We start from the raw sequence: 21,392 nt of genomic DNA, 5'->3' as shown, positions 1-21,392 counted from the left end.
TACCACAAATATGCCCTCAACTTTGTGGTTTAACCAAAGAAATAAAAGGCTTCCAGATTTGAATACATAACTATAGGTGAAATAGACATACAGACTTCAAAGTTATGTCAAATAAGGACAATACACAAAAGAAAATAGCCATACATCTTTCACTCAATATATTATATATCTGATGTAGAAAACACTTGAATTATAGACTTCAGTTCCATATCGGCCCATGACAACCACCTCTAAGAGTATGAATACCTTAAACAAAGAACCCATCATTTCCGGAATCATATACACTGCTTGTCTTGACTGATCTTTTAGCAGTTCTTCTCCCTCAGAACCTTACTCTGCCTGGAAGTAACTCCAACCGCAAAATTCCCTCCATCTTTTCTAGATGCATTATACCTTTTTTGCGCAAACTTGATCAATGTGCAGATTCCTTGTTCATCTTCTTTCTTCTATGCCTCTTTGAGTTTTCTTTTGAATCCAAACCGAGCCATAGTGTTATTTATGCATAACAAATGTTGAAAAGCCACTTCCACAGCACAGTGCAGCTTCATGCATCAAAGACAGATAAAAAAAGAGTGGAGATATAGAAGAAACAAAATTGTAGCACCATAGGCTTCAGAGAAGAGGAAAGGCATACGAGGGATCAAAGGAAGAAAGAAAACGCCATTCCAGTGCATAAAAGAGACGACGGACATTGGACAAAAAGAAGGTGTTATAAAGGGAATTGAATGGTTATTATAATCAAATCAAATCAAAAAGGTAATCAAACAAATACGAAGCAAAGATGACTACTATTTGCATATAAAAATTGGAGTCGTCCTCATCTTTCCTTTCATCGAACACCCCCCCTCGGAACACCACGATTCGATCACGTCCTCGCGTATCTACCGTCAATTCTCGGGGGCCCATCAGGTTAGGACGGAAATGGACGTGGCCTATCATAGACGTCCGTGATCTAAGACGATGAGCAATGGACGTCCATGATTTGAGAATAGAAAACCCAATCCAATCACGAGGTTGTAGAGGAACCTCACGCGGAGAAACAAGTCATATGTTCCCAAACTCGTTTCATCGACTCAGACCTACTCGCCTTGAGATCAGGAGCTGCGATGCCGCTGTGGAGCCACTGATACCGCTAATGATAAGGCAGGTTAAGTATCGGGTAAATAAGTGCTTGGCCGCAAATTAAAATAAGGCTTGAAGCATTCCTCAAATATTACCCGTTTGAATCACCCATCTGGTGATTGGAGGCGGCGGTTCTTGTGGGCCCTCCTGGGCCGACGGGAAAGACGAGAACTAGTCGTTACGCGGCCGTTGAGATACGATTCGTGACGATATATGGATACGCAGCGTGCAAAACAAACCCCAATCCCTACTTGGACCGATTTTTCGTTTTCTTGCTGTTTCCGCCACCGATCTCTCCGCTCCACTTCCTCTTCCTCTGCCGTCTCGGATCCGAACCACCGGGCGGGGCACCCCTTCCCCTTTTGGTTCTTCACCTTCGGCCGCACGGCAGCATAGGCGGTGGCAGCCGACGTCTCTCCCTCCTTCCCCATAAAACCGATCTGCGTTAAATTCTCGCTGTCTTTTGACCACGGTTCAGAAGGTTTGTGATTTCCCGTTAGTTTCCGCGCCTTAATGCAATTGGCTTCCTTTTATTGTGTGTATGTCTTTTGACTAGGGTTATTTCGACGAGATTGTATTTGTTTCTATCTTTCGTTGGGGTTATATTTTTAGTCTTGTGGTGATCTGGTCACCGAATTATTATATATTTTTTTTGTACATATAGGTTGATATTCGACAAGCACGCTGGATTTTGTTGCCTATATGGTGAATAGCCTTTAGTTAGAATTGAGTTTTTCTTCATTTAACTGAATTTATATCTGTAAAGATAATTTATACACGTCTAGGAGTTCACCTTTGGATCTTGGAAAAGGAAAAAAGACATTAAGTTAAGAAGGATTCTATTTTATAAGTAAAGAAGAATAATTATAATTTTTTTTGTACATATACGGTGATATTCGACAAGCACGCTGGATTTTGATGCCTATATGGTGAATAACCTTTAGTTAGAATTGAGTTTTTCTTCATTTAACTGAATTTATATCTGTAAAGATAATTTATACACGTCTGGAAGTTCACCTTTGGATCTTGGAAAAGGAAAAAAGACATTAAGTAAAGAAGGATTCTATTTTATAAGTAGAGAAGAATTATTATAATTTTTTTTTGTACATATAGGGTGATACTTGACAAGCATGCTGGATTTTGATGCCTATATGGTGAATAACCTTAAATCACAAATGGGTTTTTCTTCATTTAACTGAATTTATATCTGTAAAGATAATTTATACACTTCTGGGAGTTCACCTTTGGATCTTGGAAAAGGAAAAAAGGCATTAAGCAAAGAGGGATTCTTCATTGAATTTAAGTAGGAGAGTAAGTTGAATCTAGTTAGATCATATGATTTTGACTAGTGATTCAGAATATTAGAGGTTAAAAGTGTTAGGGTCTGGCTTATATTCTTTGAAGAAAGATGTCCAACTCTGTTTAAAAAAAAAAGAATTCCATTATTTAAAAGTAAAGACAACAGTCTGTTTTGGATTCACAGTGATTCAAATGCAATCCAATGTTTCTTGCAAAATTTATCAAGAGACTTCTATTAAGAAAAGCTAAACAATTATTTGTTTGTATAGATTTACAAGAATTTAGGTCTGAGTAGAAGCATGCTGGAATAATTTTGTTAGTTGAGGATTGGTCTAGCCCAACAGTGATCCACGGTTGAATTACATTCGATTTCATTACAAAATACAAAAAAATAGATAGTAGTTATATGTTTCATCATCAATTTTTACGTTATTGTTTGATCACTCCTGGCATGCACAAAAAGGGGTTACAATGACCTCCTTGAGATGTATTATGCTAATGAATTTTTTATGATATTAAATGTTCAATGCTGTTAGAAGCTTGAAATTATACAAGTTAGAACTGTTAGAGGCTTAGGGAGAAAACTTCTTGTAATAAATATTTGATTGATTATTTTGTTAGTAAATATATTATTAAAGAGTTTAATGAATATCTGGCTTGTTGCCTCATTTGTTACAATTCGACTCCTATTCATAACTTTTCTGTTAACTAATTAACTAACCATACTATTGACTTTTTTTTTTTTGAAGGCGTATAAAGAAGTTGGAAATTTCATCAGGTTTTCTTTTGAATTAGTGGAATATGGCATCTGGATTGATAAATGCTAATCCTGTAGTTTATGAAAGAAAAGAGCGCCAGGTTCGGAGTGTGCCAACAATCATTGATGAGGATGCTGAAGAGCTAATTGATCAACAGGAAATTTTTGATATCCTAATCTTTAGAACTCTTTTAATAATTTTCTTTTGGGGTTTATGTGAGCAAAGGGTGAATTCAAGTTCTTTCATATAATTCTTTTGTTTGTTGTTTTTTTTTGGTCTCAATGACTTAGAAGTGGGGACAGAATGCTCTATGCATTTTGAAAAATAAATGTTAAGTGTCTAGCATCCCAGAAATTTGTTTTCTTTATTTTTTTATTTCATTATTCATCAAGGATAAGTTGAATTTAGATCTTATAAAGGGATGACATCCAACTTTCTTTATAACACATTTAGGCTCAATAGTTTTTGGAAGTTACATTCTCAAAATTCAGCTGAAATGTTATTAATAACATATAAACATATTGCATCTTCTTTTACTGTTAATTTTGACCTGAAGTGATGCTTTCCGTAAATGGAATTCAGCTTTGACTTAAATCTTTTTGTAACTACTTTAGTTTCAGAAACTTCAGATAATTTGACCTAATAAATAATGAGTTTTGGCCTAGCAATGGTTACTATAGTCATTGACTTCAGCTAATGCTAACTGGCTTTGTTAGAAACATGGAAAAATAAATGAGGATACTCTATATAATTTTTATTATTGACGTTTTGGGAATGAATGTGCTGATGGTGATACTTTGAGCATTATGAAACATCATGCATTATTGTACTTGATTTTTACAATTTCTAAGTGAAAACTCATGCTAAGACTGCCACTTATTCTGTTTATGCTACAATATTGAATCTTAGTACTGACAGATATCTCTTATCAAATGCTTTTTCACTATTCTGAAATTTCGAATTGCATTACAGCCATGTTTGTGTCAAGAATGACTAGGATAACTTTTAAATGTATGGCAATCTGCCAAAACAGATTTTAGATGTTACTGAAGTCATTTAATTTAGCTTAGAATGTGGTACAAGCTTTCATAAGTTAAACTGTAAAGTTTGATTGGCTGATTAATGATATGAATCATTACGAGTAGCTTACACAAGAACACATTTTAATTCTCTTATTGCAATAGTCTTTATATCTCATTATATACGGATGGATGTTTCTAGTAGTTCAAGTTTCTTCTTGTTTTTTATATTTGTTATCAAATTACATGTGTTTTGGGCAGCGTTTTCAAAAGCGCTAGGCGCCAAGGCACCAAAATGTTCGAGGAACTAGGTGCCCACCCGAGCGAAGCGAGGTGCTTCACAAATATTAAAAGTTAAGAAATATATTATCATTAATAAATATGATAACAACAATAAAAATGACATTCATATAAAGTACCAAGTTTCATTGCAGAAAATAACAACAAATATCAAAGTTGTGATATTTCTACATTAACATGATTTATATAGAGGTCCTGCATACACAAATCCAAACCACCAACAACACAAAAACAATCTCTCCACGTGGAGATACCTTAAAGATAATAGTAATATTTAAAATAAAGAAAGTTAAAGAAAGCTCTAATAAAGAGAATAAAATAAAACATCAATAGGACAAGGAAGAAATGCTATGAAGTGCAACAGATATGCTATCAGCCTTATTTGTAAAATTGATAATCCAACAAAGTCGTTCCAAAGGTACCTTGGTCAAGATGTAGGGTAGGGGGAGGATAGTGGCAATCAACATCAAAACGAGACTGGTCTACGATGTAATCTCAGACGCCAAGGAAATGAAGTCATAGGTTGTGGCATAGGGGGAGAGGCTCATAGTTCGATGTCTCAGGGAGGAAGAGTCTCACGATTCGATAGCCTAGGGTGGAGAGGTTCGTAGCCCGGCAGCGTAGGATGAAGGAAGCTCGCGATCTAGCAATGTATTGTCACAAACAAAGTTGTAAACATGGTGTTTGATGTAATGGTCATGTATGTCAATGTCTTTTGGTTTTGTTCATGCTTTACACATCATATAAAGGGCTGATAGTAGGCTTAGCAATCCCATTTTAGTTGGCTTTGGTGGTCATTTTAGGCTTGTAAACAAAGCTTGTGTCATGTGGGCACTTATGGGGATTTCGGTCTATAGTGGACCGTTTTAGATCCTTTGTTGTGCTACCATTCAGAGCTTATGAAGTTTATGTTTGTAATTTGCATTGGCTATGAAGTGTTTGTTGAAATGGTTGCTTGTGGATCTCGAGTGAGGCGCTTTCCTTAACTCGTTTTCTCTTTTGTAGGTCCTAAGGGACCATAGGAGGTTTCGGGGAGGCTCACCTTTGCAGACAGACTCGCTAGGGTACCACATGACTTAGGCAAAACCAGCTAAGTTCATGACATTTGGCATGCAAACGTGGGGGACCTAGTGGGGCTGCATTGAGGGCAGCCAGCACGCACCGATTGGGAGAAACGGGCATGAAGATGTAGGGGAAGGAGTTGCATAGAGGAGCGTGCATTTGAGATTGGCATCCAGAGGAATTGTCGACCCTTCTGTCACGGACTTAGTTAAAATTGCCTAAGTCATGAGGCACCATTACGGCAAAGTCACGAACTTAGCTGGAGTTGTCTAAGTTGTGAAGCATCATTGCGTCGACTCCTCGAACTTAGTTATGATTGCCTAAGTCATGAGGCGCTCTTGTGACATATGCGTCTGCAAAGGGTCAGCCTAGTTGCAACCTCGTACAGGTCCCGAAGGACTTGTAAAACAGAAAGTTGATTAGATTGAAAACGAGCGATGGACAAGTCTCGACGCCTTGCGAAGAGGGAAGCTTTACAAGCAATTCAGCGAGCACCTTGAGTGCAAGAGAGAAGAGAGGAAGGAAGAAATAAGGACTTTAGAAGATAGAATGAACAGTTGCAAGTCCACAAACAATTGCTCATCGGGTGTCGAGTGCGAAGGCAAGTTCCCGTCAAGTTAACATGCGAACTTGTGAAGATTATTCAATGCCCGACAATATACAGAAGCCCCATCCAGCCCTGTGCCACTCGGGGGGTTCCAGGGTGCTGAGATGGCTAACGTTTCGCATGCAACTGCGGTTTGTAGAAAACAAGTCATGGTATGTGAAAATGAAGCCATTTTGGGGCAGTTCGGCTCGACGCGATGAGCGGTTGCACTGCAGTGTTGCGAACTGTCATTGCTTACAAGCAAAAACACACAAAACCAAGGCAAAACATACTGTCAGGTCTCTGTACAAGCATGCAAAAGCAACGAACGGTTCATTGAACGAAGTTGTTGCAGGTGCGCAACGATCGTTCGTGACATTCTCCCCCACTTAAACTGTCGACGCCCTCATTAACACTTGTTGGTAGTTGTTGACGACTGCTTCTTCATGTCGTAAGACATCTTCGAGCTCCCAACTAGCTTCAGTTTAAGGAAGCTTTCACCACTTCACAAAGTACTCGGTCTGCTCAACTCTATTAGGTAGCTTTATGTTGCGATCTGCTAAAATGGTTTCAACTCACTTCTTGTAGGAGGCTCTGGTGAGGGGTAGCCGAGTTGGAACACTTCGGGAAGCATCTTACGGATCTGAGTGGTAGGATTTCAAATTGCTGGCATGAAAAACATTGTGAATTTTGAGCCACGTCGGCAGTTGCAACTTATAGGAGACGTTGCCCACTCTACTAATAATTCGGGAAACATGGACGAAGATCGATTGCCAAAGGAGTGAACACAATCGAAAGTGGAAGAGGCATTGCAATGTGCTAGCAGAGGCCAGACATAGAGGGATTGCAATCCGAGTCATCCCACAATGATCAGAATGCAATAGAGATGTTACCAGGAGGCGACATGGTGTGACGGAGCATGGTAGAATAGTTCGAAGCAATGTGATATACACGAAGCCAGTCCCGCGAGGGACTAGATTATATGGTGGTATGATCGGGAGTTACTAGGAGCTCCACTTAAGTGAACAACACGACAACAAGAGGGGCTATGAATTCAAGGAGTAAATGTCATAGTACCGCGGAGGCGGGTCTTCTGTGCGTGCATCGAATGAAAGCCTTGGTCATCAGCATATGTATATGAGAGTTGTGTACCACCGAGGGAGAATTTCGAATGTAAGTACTAGTGAGTCCCATGGGAGGGACTTGATTATGCAAAGGTATGATCAGTGCAGTTAGAGAGTTGGACTGTTGTAGAGCTCATATTCACTTAAGAGAGCCCGACAAGTCGAAGGACAAGGTCGAGTAAGCGAACATTGCTACCAAGGAAGCAAAGGAGAACAGAATCGGTACGAGCCCTACAATATGATGGCGGAGGCCATGCATGGGAGTTGCAATCTATCTTTTCATCGACCAAGGGGAACTGCTCAAAGACACAGAGGTGTTGAAGCCAATGGTCAAAAGGGGTGAGGAAGCGACGACGAGTCCAGAGGGACTTAGCTACCCAAAACCAAGCATCAGCTAGAATGGAGGTGAACTCAGAGTACATAGTGCCGCAAAGATAGATCTATTGATCACGAATAAAGGGACGCAAATACGAGGCTATGGATAGTAGGGCCATAGGTATGGTAGCGCCATGGTACCGTAATTGCGGGACTTCCGTGGAGTCATCGATCCCTTGCTCTTATAGAGGGAGAGCGCTTAGTCGTGAAAGTACTGAGACATGGTTGAAGAGCAGAGGCCAGGAAACTTTGTAAGACTGTTGTCAACGGGCTTCTCATCAAGATAGCTGAAAGTGGAGGACTTCGAATCGATGCAAGAGTGCTTGACCAAGGAACAAAGTAGACACTGCTTAGAGGAGTAGGCGGTAGAGATGATGGAGAAGATGGTACAATCGCAGGGGCGACCAAAACTATTAGAGAGTTGTGCCAAGTTGGGGTGAAAACTTCTTGCATTCCAGAAGTTCGATGACATTGAGAAGGTGAATCATAATAGCTAACTCAATGCAAATAGTGCAAACACTTCGAGTGCTTCGGAAGTGTGAGCAAAGAGCAGGCGAAGGCTAGTAACCAACTCGATGTAGGGAATATAACCCTCGAGGAGGCGGGTGAAGTCAAGTAACCTTTACCTTTTCAACTCTTAAGAGAATGGGTGAAACCGAGTACCTCAATTCTCTTATCTACAGTAGAGAAGCTCTGTACAGATTCAAAGATCTTTCGAAGAAACCAAATGAAAGACAATAGTTGTCAAATCATCACCAATGGTGATCAGTGCTACTGAGAGTAGATTGTCCGCTTCATTTCCCAACAGAATGACAATCGAAAGCGGAAGTGATGCGAACTTACTTGAAAGTGACAACTAAGTGGAAGAAGAATCGACGGATAAATTTTGCGAAGGAAGGACCCAAAAACTTCAAAGTCTACGAGGCAATACTCATTAAAGCTCTAACAAGCATTCACCCAGTTTAAGCGGTATGAGGCATTTGAGAGGCTAGCGTATACCAAGGATAGTCTTTTCCTTTATCTGAAGGATCTGCAGGAATCAATAGGGATTAGCACAACTCAATCAACCCCACACCAGAGTCAAAGTCATTGGCGAGTTGAAGCAGCATGACAGATCAAAGTTTGACTACTTAACAACAACGGTGGAGTGCAGTTAGGAGCCAAGAGGCATGTTGTAGTTGTAGCTGAAGATTAAAGACTCAGGCAATGACGAGGAGATGCAACATCTGCAAAGGCTTCGACAAGGACGTCGAAGGAATAAGTGGGGGTCAATGTCACGAACAAAGTTGTAAAAAGGGTGTTTGATGTAATGCTCATGTATGTCCGTGTTTTTTAGTTTTGTTCATGCTTTGCACAGCATGTAAAAGGCTAACACTAGGCTTAGCAGCCCCATTTTGGTTGGCTTTAGTGGTCGTTTTAGGCTTGTAAACAAAGGTTGTGTCATGTGGGCACTTGTGGGGATTTCGGTTTATAGTGGATCATTTTGAGCCCTTTGTTGTGCGACCGTTCAGAACTTATGAAGTCTATGTTTATAATTTGCATTGGCTATGAAGTGTTTGTATGGTTGCTTGTGGATCTCGAGTGAAACGTTTTCTTTGACCCGTTTTATCTTTTGTAGGTCCTAAGGGACCATAGGAGGTTTCCGGGCGGCTGACCTTTGCAGATAGACTTGCAAGGGTGCTGTACGACTTAGGCAAAACTAGCTAAGTTCGTGACGGTATGGTGGGGGAGGCTTACAGCCTGATGATGTGGAGTGGAGGAAGCTTGTGATTTGGTCACTGTGTAAGGCAAAGGAAGCTCGAAATTCAATGGTGGCAAAGGAGACTCGCAGCACGACAACGTAGAGTGGAGGAAGTTTGCGGTCTTGTGGCATAGTGCGAAGGAAGCTCATTGTAATAGTTGGTTCGGTTGAGCCAACTATGTCAAATAAGTTGAGTTCGGACTTGTTTTTGATTGAGTGCTCATTTGAGTCATCCATGCTTGGGCCCAGGTGCGCGCTCGAGTGGAACCTGGTTCACATGCCTCGCCCGGCCCAGTTATGAGGTGCTCGAGCCTCGCCTCACCTTGCCCAAGCACTTAGGCGAGCGCCTAAGTGCCTTTTGAAATTACTGGTTTTGGGTATTGTGTTGATATTAGTCTTGTAAAAATCATCATGTTTTAAAGAAAGGTAGAAAAGATTTAGGACTATAAATGCACTGGTTAGTCGAGGCAAACTTATTAGCATTATTCTGCTACAAGACAGACAGACTTATGAATATCATCAAGAACAATAAAAAGAGATCTCTTAGCTCATAGTTTTTCTAGCAATGTCAATAGTAGGAAAAGATCCATATAACCAACGCTGAATAATTGGTGCTCATCTTTATTGTTTAGCTTGTAGTCTTATCGCTAATGGGGCCTTCTTTCTTTGCCTTATTTCTTGGATGCCTCCCTCAGATTAACTAATATTCCTTAACATTCTTAAATTATATTAGAGATATACAGGATCCAGAACACCCATATACACTGGAAGAGCTGAAGGTGGTAACAGAAGATTCAATTGAAGTGAATGATAAACAAAGTCATGTTAGGTGAATGCATGTCTTCTTTGAAGTATTGAGTTTTTCTTCTGCAGGATCTTAAATTTGAATATTTACCAGGCTGTTCTAAAAATTATTTACCTTTTTTTCAGTGTTACTTTTACACCAACGGTTGAGCATTGCAGTTTGGCAACTACTATTGGACTTTGCCTTCGTGTTAAACTTATGCGTAATCTCCCTTCTCGTTACAAGGTTTTTTTCTTTAATATCCAATACATCTAAATTGTTTCTATAACTTGTCTGACGATCTTATTGTGATAGGATTGGCACTGAAATATCAATGTTACATATAGAAGCTGCTGCGCTGATGATCTGGATAAACAATTAATTTATATATTATGTCAACATTTCTTAAGATTGTTTACTTTTGAAATAGTATTCACCATTGTGCTTGTTTCCTCCAAGAATGGATAATACACTTTGAAGATATTTTATATGGTAAAAATTACTGGAAACTGTTTGATGATTTGATTTTCATCTGATGATCATCAAAACAAGCTAATTTAAGTTGAACTAAGTAGTTATTTGGAGTAAGGGTCTTCAAGTCCAATACCGGAGAACAATGATGGTGCGATTGATGTTGTTGTGTGTTTAAGGTCATAAGTGTAGGGACTCCAAATGAGCTGAGGTACATTCTAAGAAGGTCAATTTTAGTTGAGTTAGGGTGCCAAAAGTGGACAAGTTAACGGAGGAGCCTCTCTTAACTTATATTAAGAATTAATTTCTTTCCCTATTTTGTAACTTAATTTCTTCAAGCTCCTAATACCCACATGTATCCTGTGGTCTTCAAAAGGAAAAGAAATTTTATTGACAAAAAAGTATTTAGTATTTCAGATGTCTTTTACTTATGTCAAACATTTATTTTCTACTCTTCAGTTTATTTGCTTATCAAGTCACTATTTACTGACAGAAATACCCACTCAATCCTAGTGTTAGGGAACATGGATAATAATTAATATATTCTCTTTAGTAAGCGTTGGAGATGTTTAGGCTTTTGGCATTAATTTCTAATCAGTAAAATTGTTATTGACTTCCATTTTCTTTGTCATGTTTAGTGATTGGGATATAAAAAGTGGTCTTATTGAGATACAATAACTTATTGTTTAATAGAAGTTGTCTTCTTGTGATCTAAAGGAAAATTATTCTCCCTTTGATATATCTTAAGATCTACATTTGCTTTAACATTTTTGTTGTTAGTGCATGTAATTTTAATATGTTGTTGTATTTTGTATTCTTAGACTTGTGTTCCTATTTTAGATTACACATTTATTATTGAGGCACACATTCAGCAATATTGTCGGAGTCTATTAAGTACATCTTTATGCCATACAACTTCATCAGAAAAGGCTTATTGTCTTTTATGAATACTTTAAATCAGGAAGGTTTTGGTTCTTAATGTATTGTGATCAGTGTTGTTAAAAGGCGCTTGACTATTCGCCTAGGTGCTTAGGTGAGGCGAGGTGAGGAGAGAGTGCCTCACACAATGCTCGAGCAATGCGCTTTAGTGAAGCACTACTTGGGCGCTCGCCTCAGCCCAAGCGTCGAGCACCTCGGGCAAGCACCTGATTGAATGTAAACTAGATTATTAACTGGTTCAATTGAACTAGGCGTTAGTTGGTTCAATTGAACCAACTAAGCATAGGAAACAAACTATTGAATCTCGGATTTTAATGATGAAACCAATTGATAAGTGTTTATAATTTGATCTGCGTTTTGAGTGACGCAGGAAGCTTCGATCAGGGAGAGACAACTAAAGCAGGAAGAATCATGTTGGGCTGGAGCAAACATGTCAAAAGATTGGACGTCGGGCCGGAGGATCGGTTGACGTATCGACAGAAGGCTTCGGGCCAAGAAGAGCGGATATTACGCCAAGGATATCGGAGTTACGAAGGTCAATTGGCTGATTGGGTAATTGGCCGCAAGAGAGGACGATGTGTCGAAGAATCAGCCGAAGCATCGATGGACCAATGACATGCCGGATAACATGATTTATGCTTAGTAATAATTGTCTAGATCGAAGTGTGTTTTATGTGTGCAGGATTAACTATGATAGCAAGGCATAAAGCAAAATGAAGCCTCGGAGTCAATAACGTGATTTCGTTGGGAGTTCGAGAGTTCGTCGGAAGTCCGGATGTTCGTCGGAAGTTCTGTCGGAATTGACCGAGAAGTCCAGGAGCTTGCCAAAGAAGCTCATCGGAACTCTCTAAGAAGATCGTCGTGAAGTCCAGGAACTTGCCGGGAGTTCGCTGGAACATTGTCGAGAGATCGTCGGAAGTTTGTCGGAAGATCGTCGGAAGTTCGCCGGAAGAAACCTAGACTTACGGACTTTGTTTAGCTTAGTAAATGTCTTAAAATTCGTAGTTAGCACATAATTGAGATTAGAATTAGGGGATAGTTGGGCCCAAGTTTGGGCTATGCTGAGCCAAGAGAAAGGCCCAAACAATGACCAAACAAGTGAAACCGCCGTGGCACAGTCTCCGAGATTATGTCAGGCGCTAGTACCGCCGAGACACAGTCTTCTAGGCTGTGGTACCACCAGACTAGGCATTGGTACCACCCAGTGTCAGATTGCAGGCGATGGTACCACCCAGTGTAGGCGGTGGTACCGCCCGTACCCTGAAATTTCGAGGGATTTGAATTTTGACTCTATTTTTGAAGCCATTTGGGTTCTATAAATACCCTAGCTATTCCTGCATGGAGATGCAAGAAAAGTAAACAAAAACTCTGTGTTTCTAGAGTTGAAAACCCTTGTAAAGTATAGAGTCCCTCCTCCTAAAGTTTAGAGACCATTCTAAGGGAGAGTGTGAGGGTAGCTTTGTAAAAAAGGGGTGTAAAGGTTCTCTCCTGAGCCTGCAAAAGGAGAATAAAGTTGTAAGAAGGAGGTTGATCTTCACCTATTAAAGGAAGATCGTTAGTGGATGCCGGTGGCCTCGACAGAAGAGGAATCGATGGAGTGGATATAGGTCACGACGATCGAACCACTATAACTCGGTTTGCATTTACTTCTTGCAATTTATGTTTACTGCAAATTGCCCTTCTTTACTTGCTTTATATCCACTACACTCTTCCGTATGCTTTCAAGTTAGTATCTTCCGAAACGGGTTTAATCGCAACGAGATTTTCAAACCGATGTAATTTTCACCGCTGTACTAATTCACCCTCCCCCCTCTTAGTGTCGACTCGTTCCTAACATAAACCTCTCCCCCCACACGACCCATGCACACACAATAAAACCCTATTTACTATCACCTCTCCCCCCCGATGCACTTATGCTTTGCCATCGCTACCTCCTTGCGCAGCTCTCTTCGTTGTCGATGGACAAGTCTGATGCTTCCTCGATCGTCAACGGATAGGTTCGAAGCTCGCACCGCTACAACTCTCGTGCGTAGTTCCTTCCCCCGTTGCTGCTTTCATGTGCAGCTCACTTCGCCGCCGAGGGACAAGGCCATAACTTCCTCCTCCACCTACGAACACATCTGAATCTTCCTTCGCCCCCGACATCATCGTCCACAGCTTTCTTTGTCATTGTTGTCGTCCACAACTTTCTCTGTCGCTCGTAGCTTTGTCTATCGTTGTTGTCACCCTCTGTTGCTTTCTCTGTCGTCGTTGTTACTGTCCGAAGGTTCCTCCATCATCGTTATCGTCTTCTTCCCCACCTTCCATCGTCGGTGACTCTTCTTCTCACTATTGTACACTATTAGAACTATTAACCCTATTAATCCTTTAAAATTGATATTAATCTGTAGAACTATTAACCCTATTTAGAACTAGCAATCCCTATTTAGCATTGTTAATCTCTATTTATTTAGAACTATTATTAGAATATGGACATTATGACTTGGTACTTTATATATTTTCAATTTAATGTTGTATTTTTTATTTTTATAATCATATTATATCTTATTTATATTTTAATATTCTAGAATGCCTCAATTTGCTCGGATGTTATTTATATGCCTGGGCTAGCGCTTAGCTCCTTGGGTGTTTTGGGACCTTGGCGCCTTTGGGCATCTAACGTTTTTAAAAACACTAATTGTGATGTGACATCCAGAATCCAGAAGATCAAGAAATTAATTGGTACATGTAATGTGGCATTATAGGATTTTTCTGGTGAATATACAAATGTGCCACTTGTCTGGAGCAAACATTTTATGGTTAGCATCATCTTATGTGATATAAAGTTCTAATATTTGTTTGTTGTCAAACTATATTTCATGTTATATGATAATGATTTTAGACAAGCCTGTTGATTAAAAAAAAGTAGTGTCTGAAATGAAAATCTGAAAAATTTATGATCTGCTTAAAAGAGTAGGAGAGTGTGGGTTGGGTATCATCTGCGACTCTGATCTTCTAGTTTTTTGGCTTTCCTTAATTTTTTAGCAGTTTAGACCTTATATTATCTGTTAGGGTATGCAAAAAAGCAGAATCTTCTTTGACACTTCGACTATAAGTTGAGTTACAAACTTGATTATGCCCTGATATGGCTGGCATATGTTATGTTTGTGGCAGCAGTATATCATATTATTGTACGTTGTAAAGAATATAAACTAGTACTGATGAAGGATGAGGTTGATACAATGAAGCCTTTCTAACTGTAGTTGTATGCAACTAACTGTTGCCTATGCAATGTCCTTTATTGTCACTACAGCTTCAGTCGCTGCAGTAGAAATTCTTGGAAAGCAATTGTAATTTTGTTTTCATCTTTATAACTTTTTTTTTTGACAATTACTCCATTAATTGATCCACCAATCTGTTTTCTCATAGGTGGACATAAGGGTGGCACCTGGGACTCATGCAACTGAAGCTGCTGGTACTGCAATGATCTTGTTTGTGTATCTGCCTATACTGCTATCCCATTCTTCTCTTCTGTTGGTGGTTTACATTTCCGCTTCTGAAGTCGTTTAATTTCTTGTTTTCTCAGTGAATAAGCAGTTAAATGACAAAGAACGGGTAGTAGCAGCTCTGGAGAATCCTAATCTAATGTACATGATCGACAGGTGCTTAGAACCAACCTTTTATTATTGATCTTGGTTGGGGCCTCCTCCCAGAATTATGGAGACCACTGTTTGTATGTTTCTCCTGCCTTCTATCCCATCACTTTATCTTACTGCTGTTTTGAATATTTCAAGGATCTCACTTGTATAATTGTATTGATTTTGTGAACTATGATTATTTTGGAACATAAAAATTCCTGTGATCAATAAAAGCAAATAGTTTTGACATATGTTAAGGTAATTGAGAGACATGGCGCTCTCACAATTTGTTTCTGTGAAAGAGCAGCACAGTGCAATCTAGGATGGCATGCACGCATGCAATCGTTGTTTGTCTATAGATTAACATGAGGAGAGTCAAATGTAAGTTTATTCTCCTATGTGGCAAAGGGTGATGATAAATGATATTTATTGTATTTCTTTTTTCATGGCATCTCTACTCTACGAAGTCAATTGAGTGTTTTTTATTTATCATATGCGATGAAAAATAAATAAATAAAAAACACTCAATTGACTTCGTAGAGTAGAGATGCCATGAAAAAGGAAATAAAATAAATATCATTTATCATTTTTCATCGCATATGATTTCAATTGACAAATCCAAATATCTTAGCCATCCAAGAAATTGGGGGAAAAAAACATTTTCTCAACTTGTGTACAGAAGCTAACGAAAAATGAAGCTTTTTTTTTTTAATATTTAATCTGTTCCTTTTTCGTGTTTGATGAGAAATCCAGTGGAACAGAAAAAGAATCACCTCATCGGCACAGTTAAGTGGCTCTTAGTGTTGCTAATTTTGAGGCAAACAATAACAAAGAGCGAAGAGAAAGAATATACGATGCTCCGCCGGTTCCGTCCATCTGATTGGTGTTCTTAATGCACTTATAAATCATGATCATATTTCTTTCTAATATTTTTTTAAATTTTTATCGTATTAAATCAATTCGTATGAACTCGAGCATGAGACTATAGATTATTTCAATAGAGATGACACTGCACACGAACCTAATTCTCGACACCCTTGTTGGATTCGCAGTTAAAAGGCCAACCAAGCCAAATTTGCATTCCGAAGAAATAGGCCATTAGATCTTCAATTTTTTTTGTTGGTACCTAAAAGATTTTAGGTCGGAACTACAGCCTTCGGAATGCAACACACCTAAAACACAAAGTGTGAAGTCATCTGAAGCGGCAAACCAACACTCAAAATGGTAATGAGAACGGATCTGAGTGCTTGTCTCTCACATTGTCAACAATTATTTATTTCACTACTATTTAAATGTCATCGTATAGGGCCTGTTTGGTAAATCCACTACAGTAATTTGCATACTCTAGACAAACAAAGTGTGCAGACGTTCTTTTTCAAGCCCAATAGTGGTAAAATAAATCCATTCAGGCATAAGATCACAGATTCTTCGTGAAGCATGGAATTTCTGATACCAGCTAGAAGGTGATTAGATTGCTCTTCTGTTGCTTATGCTGTTTTTCAGAATTTTGATCCTCAGAAGTGCTCCCTCCTATTTTACCGAAGATCATCTCATCAAGATCATCAAGGATGCCATCATCTCCACCTGACCTTGTTTCGGAACCTGGTGGTTTTCTGATGAGGGCATCTTCTCTGGTAGCTCGAGGAGACTCCTCAGGTTCCACGGCAACTGGTATCACTGCGGGCTCTGGTTCAGAATTCACAACAGGAGGCTTCCGCAGCTCTTCATACTTGGAGAGGATCTTCTGAAGTTCATCATTTACATTCAAGGCCTCGAAAAGCACTGCCTCATTATCACCTGCTGTCTCTATAATTCTTTGGACAGTGCGTTGACTTCGTTGGCATTGCTGAAAGAGGGTAGTCGTCAAATCATCCTGAAACCAGACAAAGAATGATGACATTCAGAGACTAGACAAAAGTATCAACATGTCAACAGGCAGCAGAATTTATAAATTATTATTTTTAATCCTGTATAGGTAACTATGACAATAATTTCTGAACAGCCAACCGAAAGGAATTACAAGAGAAGTCTGTTGTAGCTTAGAATCACAAAACTTATCCATAACACTTTGACCGTCATTACCACTTCTAAAACTCCAGCTTCATCAAAATAATGCGTAGCGTTCAGTTGACCTTTCTTTATTAGATAACTTCTTCTGTAAGTCTCCCTTCTAGTAACAAATATACTAAAATCCCTATATGCAGGATTGCTCTAGCATTTTAAGAATCAAAATTTGAGAAGACAAGGAAAAACAAAATATTTCTGGTCATATCCAAGTTTATGTCAATTTTATTAAAAAAATAAGGTCTTGATTGCATATTCTTTCTGAAAGCCCAAGCAATGATAATGCAGTGTGTCCCCTAGCATGAACTCATTTGTTCTAACATGACTAATGTAAAGAAAAGGGAGGGAACCAACAACAAGGAAGGCATAATCCATGCTTGCATTAGTTGGCTCTAATATGTACAAGATGTGTTAGACAGAAACTGATTCAGTAGTGGCATGTCATGTATTAATCCTTGGATATAGCTGCAAAATCATATTCAGGTTTACTTGCCACCAGCTGCTCAAAGGATGTGTTTGAACTGACTTCTCTCAGTTCAAACATATCTGTAGAAATTCTATTCAGGCATTAATTAAAGTAACTCTAATGTTATGTTCAGTCGTAAGATGACCGGATACTAATACTATTTAACTCTTGCACAAAGGACACTAGGACAGGTAGTATGTCTATCCTTAGTATTCTAGAAAACCATATTCTTCATGTAGTTAAAAAAAGCAAGAAACAAAATAACAATATGATCACACAAATTCATACTCTGGCAATGGCAGAAGGGATGAATAGCAGAAACACAGGCTCAATAACATCTACACAGTTCTATATTCACAGAACAAAATGCCCATAAGCTATCCCCCGTTCTCATGCAATTAATTAAAAACATATGAAATCAAATTAGTTTTTATTCGCTAATTATTTTAATACTCTTATGTAATTCACCAGATCTTCCAAATCAATGGTAAAACGGTGAGCTAGAAATGTTGAAAGTTCACCATTGGACTCAACAAAATCATGTTTCAACAAGTACAACAATGCACCATAAGACAGTGCAAAAGAACCTATATGAATATAAGGAAAGATCAGTTCGAGAATCATAGAGCCTTTATCATGTAGAGAGAGCAAAAGTATCGAGAAGAAATAAATTGCAAAACATAAACTAGGAGTCTAAGACGAGAGCTATATCAATCAACTTGTATTGGTAACAGCTATGTGCATAGCAGTTTGCTATTTGCTGAAACAAAGCACAGTGCCAGAAGATGTATTGCTAGTTAGATGAACAGTGGAAAGTAAAAGGAAAATAATATAGGACATATCTACTGATTCCACTGTCCAACAGTTTAAACAAGAAAGCATGGATATTAAGGTTTTAATCACCTGTAAAGCTTCTTGATGTGGCGAAGATGATAAAATGGTGGACAGAAGTTCAATGCTGTTGCGAGCCACATCAAATGCTTCCTTTGTTTCTTCAGCAGTGAAACTATGCACATGAAAATCATTATATGTTTGCTGTTGAATAGCACTGTTATATGATTCTGTCTCTGAAACTGAACGTGGAGGAGTAAATATCGGAGCTAAGCTTTCGACATCTCTTCCAGGAAAGCGAACACCTCGAGATTTCAGGCTCTACAAGAAAAAGATAAAGCTGCTCATCAGGTAGAATATACATAAATATTGTACAATATATGTCATTAGAACAAGAGTGTGAGTAATAATCAAACATGGAAGCAAAGATGAAAATTGAAATATCGATTATTCTTTTTATAATAATAATAATTTAATTACAAGGCACAAATTAGTCCAAAGCTAAGTGGACAAGCAAGCTGGACCATGACCAAGGAAACCATAAACTTTCTCGATCTGTTTGTGGTTAAACTATAGATAGCATCCGTTGTAAGTGCTGTCCAACCGATGCGAAAAGATACCTTTTACCATTAAGCAGCATGAAGCCTACTGCTGCTACAAGTTACCAGCGAAGCTAAATTATTGCTAGATACTTACCATTAAGGGCGAGGTTCTAACAGCTAAAGAATTAAATCCACAATATATGGAAATAAAGAAGTGCAACTTCTGATGCAATACATCAATAATCTAACCTTGTAGGTTTCTTCAAAGACTGGCAAGTATCTGAGTTCCTCTCCAGATTCTCCCCATGCTTCAATCATGACAAGAGCCTTGTTCCTATTATTCACTACAGTCTGTGGATCATCAATCAACTTTACCATCTCATCTAGGACTCTCTCAGCAGCAACCTCAGAAAAAGCCTTCTCACAGTTTTTCACACAGGTCTCAAGGAGAACTAAAGCAAGATATTGGACAGTGGGATTCTTCAACATAATTCGCTTTTTGATGCCACGGATGAATTCGACGCTGTGGAACTTTTCACTGTTAATCATGTCACAGATCTCAAGGTTGGCAGGCCAGTTAGGACCATCCAAGTTTTCTGAGGTGGCATCCTCGACTATTTTCTCAACTTGGTTTTGAACTTGGAAGAAGTCCTTCATCTTAGAACTCATAGAGCTCATGCCAGCCGTCATCTTGCGGCTTACCTCAGACCCGCTAATCTTCAGACGCTCGCCAAAGGCGCTGACTTTATCCATGAGGTTGTCACCCATCCCAGGATGAGAAACAGGATTCGTATAACAGAAGTCCTGTAATTCAAGAACAAAGCATTCAACTCAAAGTCAAGAGTTTCAAAAGCAGAGGATATCAAGCGTACATCATAAACCTTTTCGATATACTGAAACAACATGGACCAGAAAATAAACAAAAAAGAAAGGGAAAAACCAAAATTTATCATAGAGTTCCAATTGCTAAAGCGGATTTTTATGTCCTCGATGTAGAAAAGTACACCTGAACTCCAATAAGAAGACTACCACGAGTTGTTCGTGTAATACGAAAGATAATCTATGTTGTCGGATTGGTGCTAGGCGATCGAAGGAGTCTTTGACCTCAACGATTGAGGAACTTGACCACTAACCCCTCTTCAGCTTCAGTCATGTGAACAACTGAAGAAGATTGTATTCCGAAGCAATAATCTATGGTACTTGATGGAAAACTATCAGCTTTGATTAAAAGTGGAACAGGGATTCTTGGTCCGAACAGAGAAGAATTTGAGATCTCTGTTCCGGAACCACAAAATCAAGCAAAAACAATTACACTTATCGAGGAATCAATCGATTCGCTTAGCATCATGAACGATGCTTATACTTAGAAACAACCAACCAAAGAGCGGTTCGGGTTCCCAAAGTCGATCACAAGTACGGGGAGAAGAGACTCGCCAAGAAGATAAATAGTACCTCGGGATCAGAAGGCGATGGAAAAGATAGATGTCTTCTTCTTCTCCTCCTTCTTCTGCTTCCGCTTCTTTGCCCTTTTGCTCTTCCGTACTTTTCTGCGAGTCCTTATTTCTCGTGCTGCCCGCTGCCCCCCCGGCCGTGGACTTCTCCGTTGACGAGTCAGGTTTGGACTTTGAATAGTACAGGATCACTTAGAAAGGGTCGAGGGATTGTAGCCGTTGGATCCAGCAACGGGCCTTGCGGATGTACGGCATCGTTCGATCTCAGCATACACTTGGACGGTGGAGAGAGCCGATGACGAAAAGGAACGCGTGTTGGTTAAGTAGAAATGAAAGCGAGCAGGCTTATATTTTCTTTTATTATTTACGGAATCAGCGGTACATAAGATGATTAGTGCCCTTATTCTATTTGTTGAGAATTCTATGAGATTTTAGATATTTCATTTTTATAAATTTTTAACGAAACCTAACTAATATTAACTATATCTAATAGCGGTTGATAGAGTTTATTGAATTTGTAAGGAAAAACACCAAATTCGATATATATTTTCCTTTTTGCAAAGGAATTCTATTCCTCATTTTAAACTCAAAAGGAATTCTTTGACAAATAAGTCAGCAGACGTTTTCTCATATTTTTTTTAAACCGCTGTGATAAAGAAAATTTCTACCGAATATTTGAAATTTAATAGAACTCCTATTTTAAATAAAGTGCGTTATACGAAATTAATTTATCAATTGGACATTTAAGAGCAAAAAAAATCATTAATTAAATTACTTTTAATAGTTATTAGATTTTTTTTATTTTCATGAACCTCCTCCTTAGGAATCATAAAACAATGAA

At 38.9% G+C, this 21,392-nt stretch overlaps 2 protein-coding genes across 2 annotated transcripts; one reads left to right on the top strand and one right to left on the bottom strand.

The window, feature by feature from the left end:
* The first annotated feature begins 1,135 nt into the window (after window positions 1–1,135).
* Window positions 1,136–15,446, top strand: LOC135639131 (protein AE7-like). The gene is made up of 7 exons (XM_065152907.1): window positions 1,136–1,159; window positions 1,519–1,603; window positions 3,257–3,348; window positions 10,112–10,215; window positions 10,317–10,416; window positions 14,989–15,034; window positions 15,146–15,446. The coding sequence occupies exons 1-7, from the start codon at window positions 1,136–1,138 to the stop codon at window positions 15,247–15,249; spliced, it is 555 nt and encodes a 184-aa protein (XP_065008979.1). The 3' UTR covers window positions 15,250–15,446.
* A 998-nt stretch (window positions 15,447–16,444) lies between these two features.
* On the bottom strand, window positions 16,445–20,712 carry LOC135637682 (TOM1-like protein 1). Its single transcript, XM_065150387.1, has 4 exons — window positions 20,553–20,712; window positions 19,350–19,904; window positions 18,631–18,879; window positions 16,445–17,070 (listed from the first exon to the last, which is right to left on the bottom strand). Exons 2-4 carry the CDS (start codon window positions 19,866–19,868, stop codon window positions 16,654–16,656), a joined length of 1,185 nt encoding a protein of 394 aa, XP_065006459.1. The 5' UTR covers window positions 19,869–19,904; window positions 20,553–20,712; the 3' UTR covers window positions 16,445–16,653.
* Window positions 20,713–21,392: the final 680 nt, after the last annotated feature.

The sequence above is a fragment of the Musa acuminata genome, chromosome BXJ3-5 (assembly GCF_036884655.1).
Source record: "Musa acuminata AAA Group cultivar baxijiao chromosome BXJ3-5, Cavendish_Baxijiao_AAA, whole genome shotgun sequence".
Classification (NCBI taxonomy): domain Eukaryota; kingdom Viridiplantae; phylum Streptophyta; class Magnoliopsida; order Zingiberales; family Musaceae; genus Musa; species Musa acuminata.
Note: the sequence above shows the minus strand (reverse complement) of the source record. Positions and strands in the feature narration are given on the sequence as shown.

Bases quoted from the DNA above. Each gene is read 5' to 3' on its own strand.
- LOC135639131 (XM_065152907.1), top strand. From the start codon at position 1,136: ATGATAAGGCAGGTTAAGTATCGG. The intron at 1,604-3,256 runs GTTTGTGATTTC...CTAATCCTGTAG, and splicing joins TTTTGACCACGGTTCAGAAG to TTTATGAAAGAAAAGAGCGC. The intron at 3,349-10,111 runs ATCCTAATCTTT...ACATTCTTAAAT, and splicing joins ATCAACAGGAAATTTTTGAT to TATATTAGAGATATACAGGA.
- LOC135637682 (XM_065150387.1), bottom strand. From the start codon at position 19,868: ATGGGTGACAACCTCATGGATAAAGTCAGCGCCTTTGGCGAGCGTCTG. The intron at 18,880-19,349 runs GTTAGATTATTG...TTTTTCTTGTAG, and splicing joins TCTTTGAAGAAACCTACAAG to AGCCTGAAATCTCGAGGTGT. The intron at 17,071-18,630 runs GTGATTAAAACC...GTCTGGTTTCAG, and splicing joins CACATCAAGAAGCTTTACAG to GATGATTTGACGACTACCCT.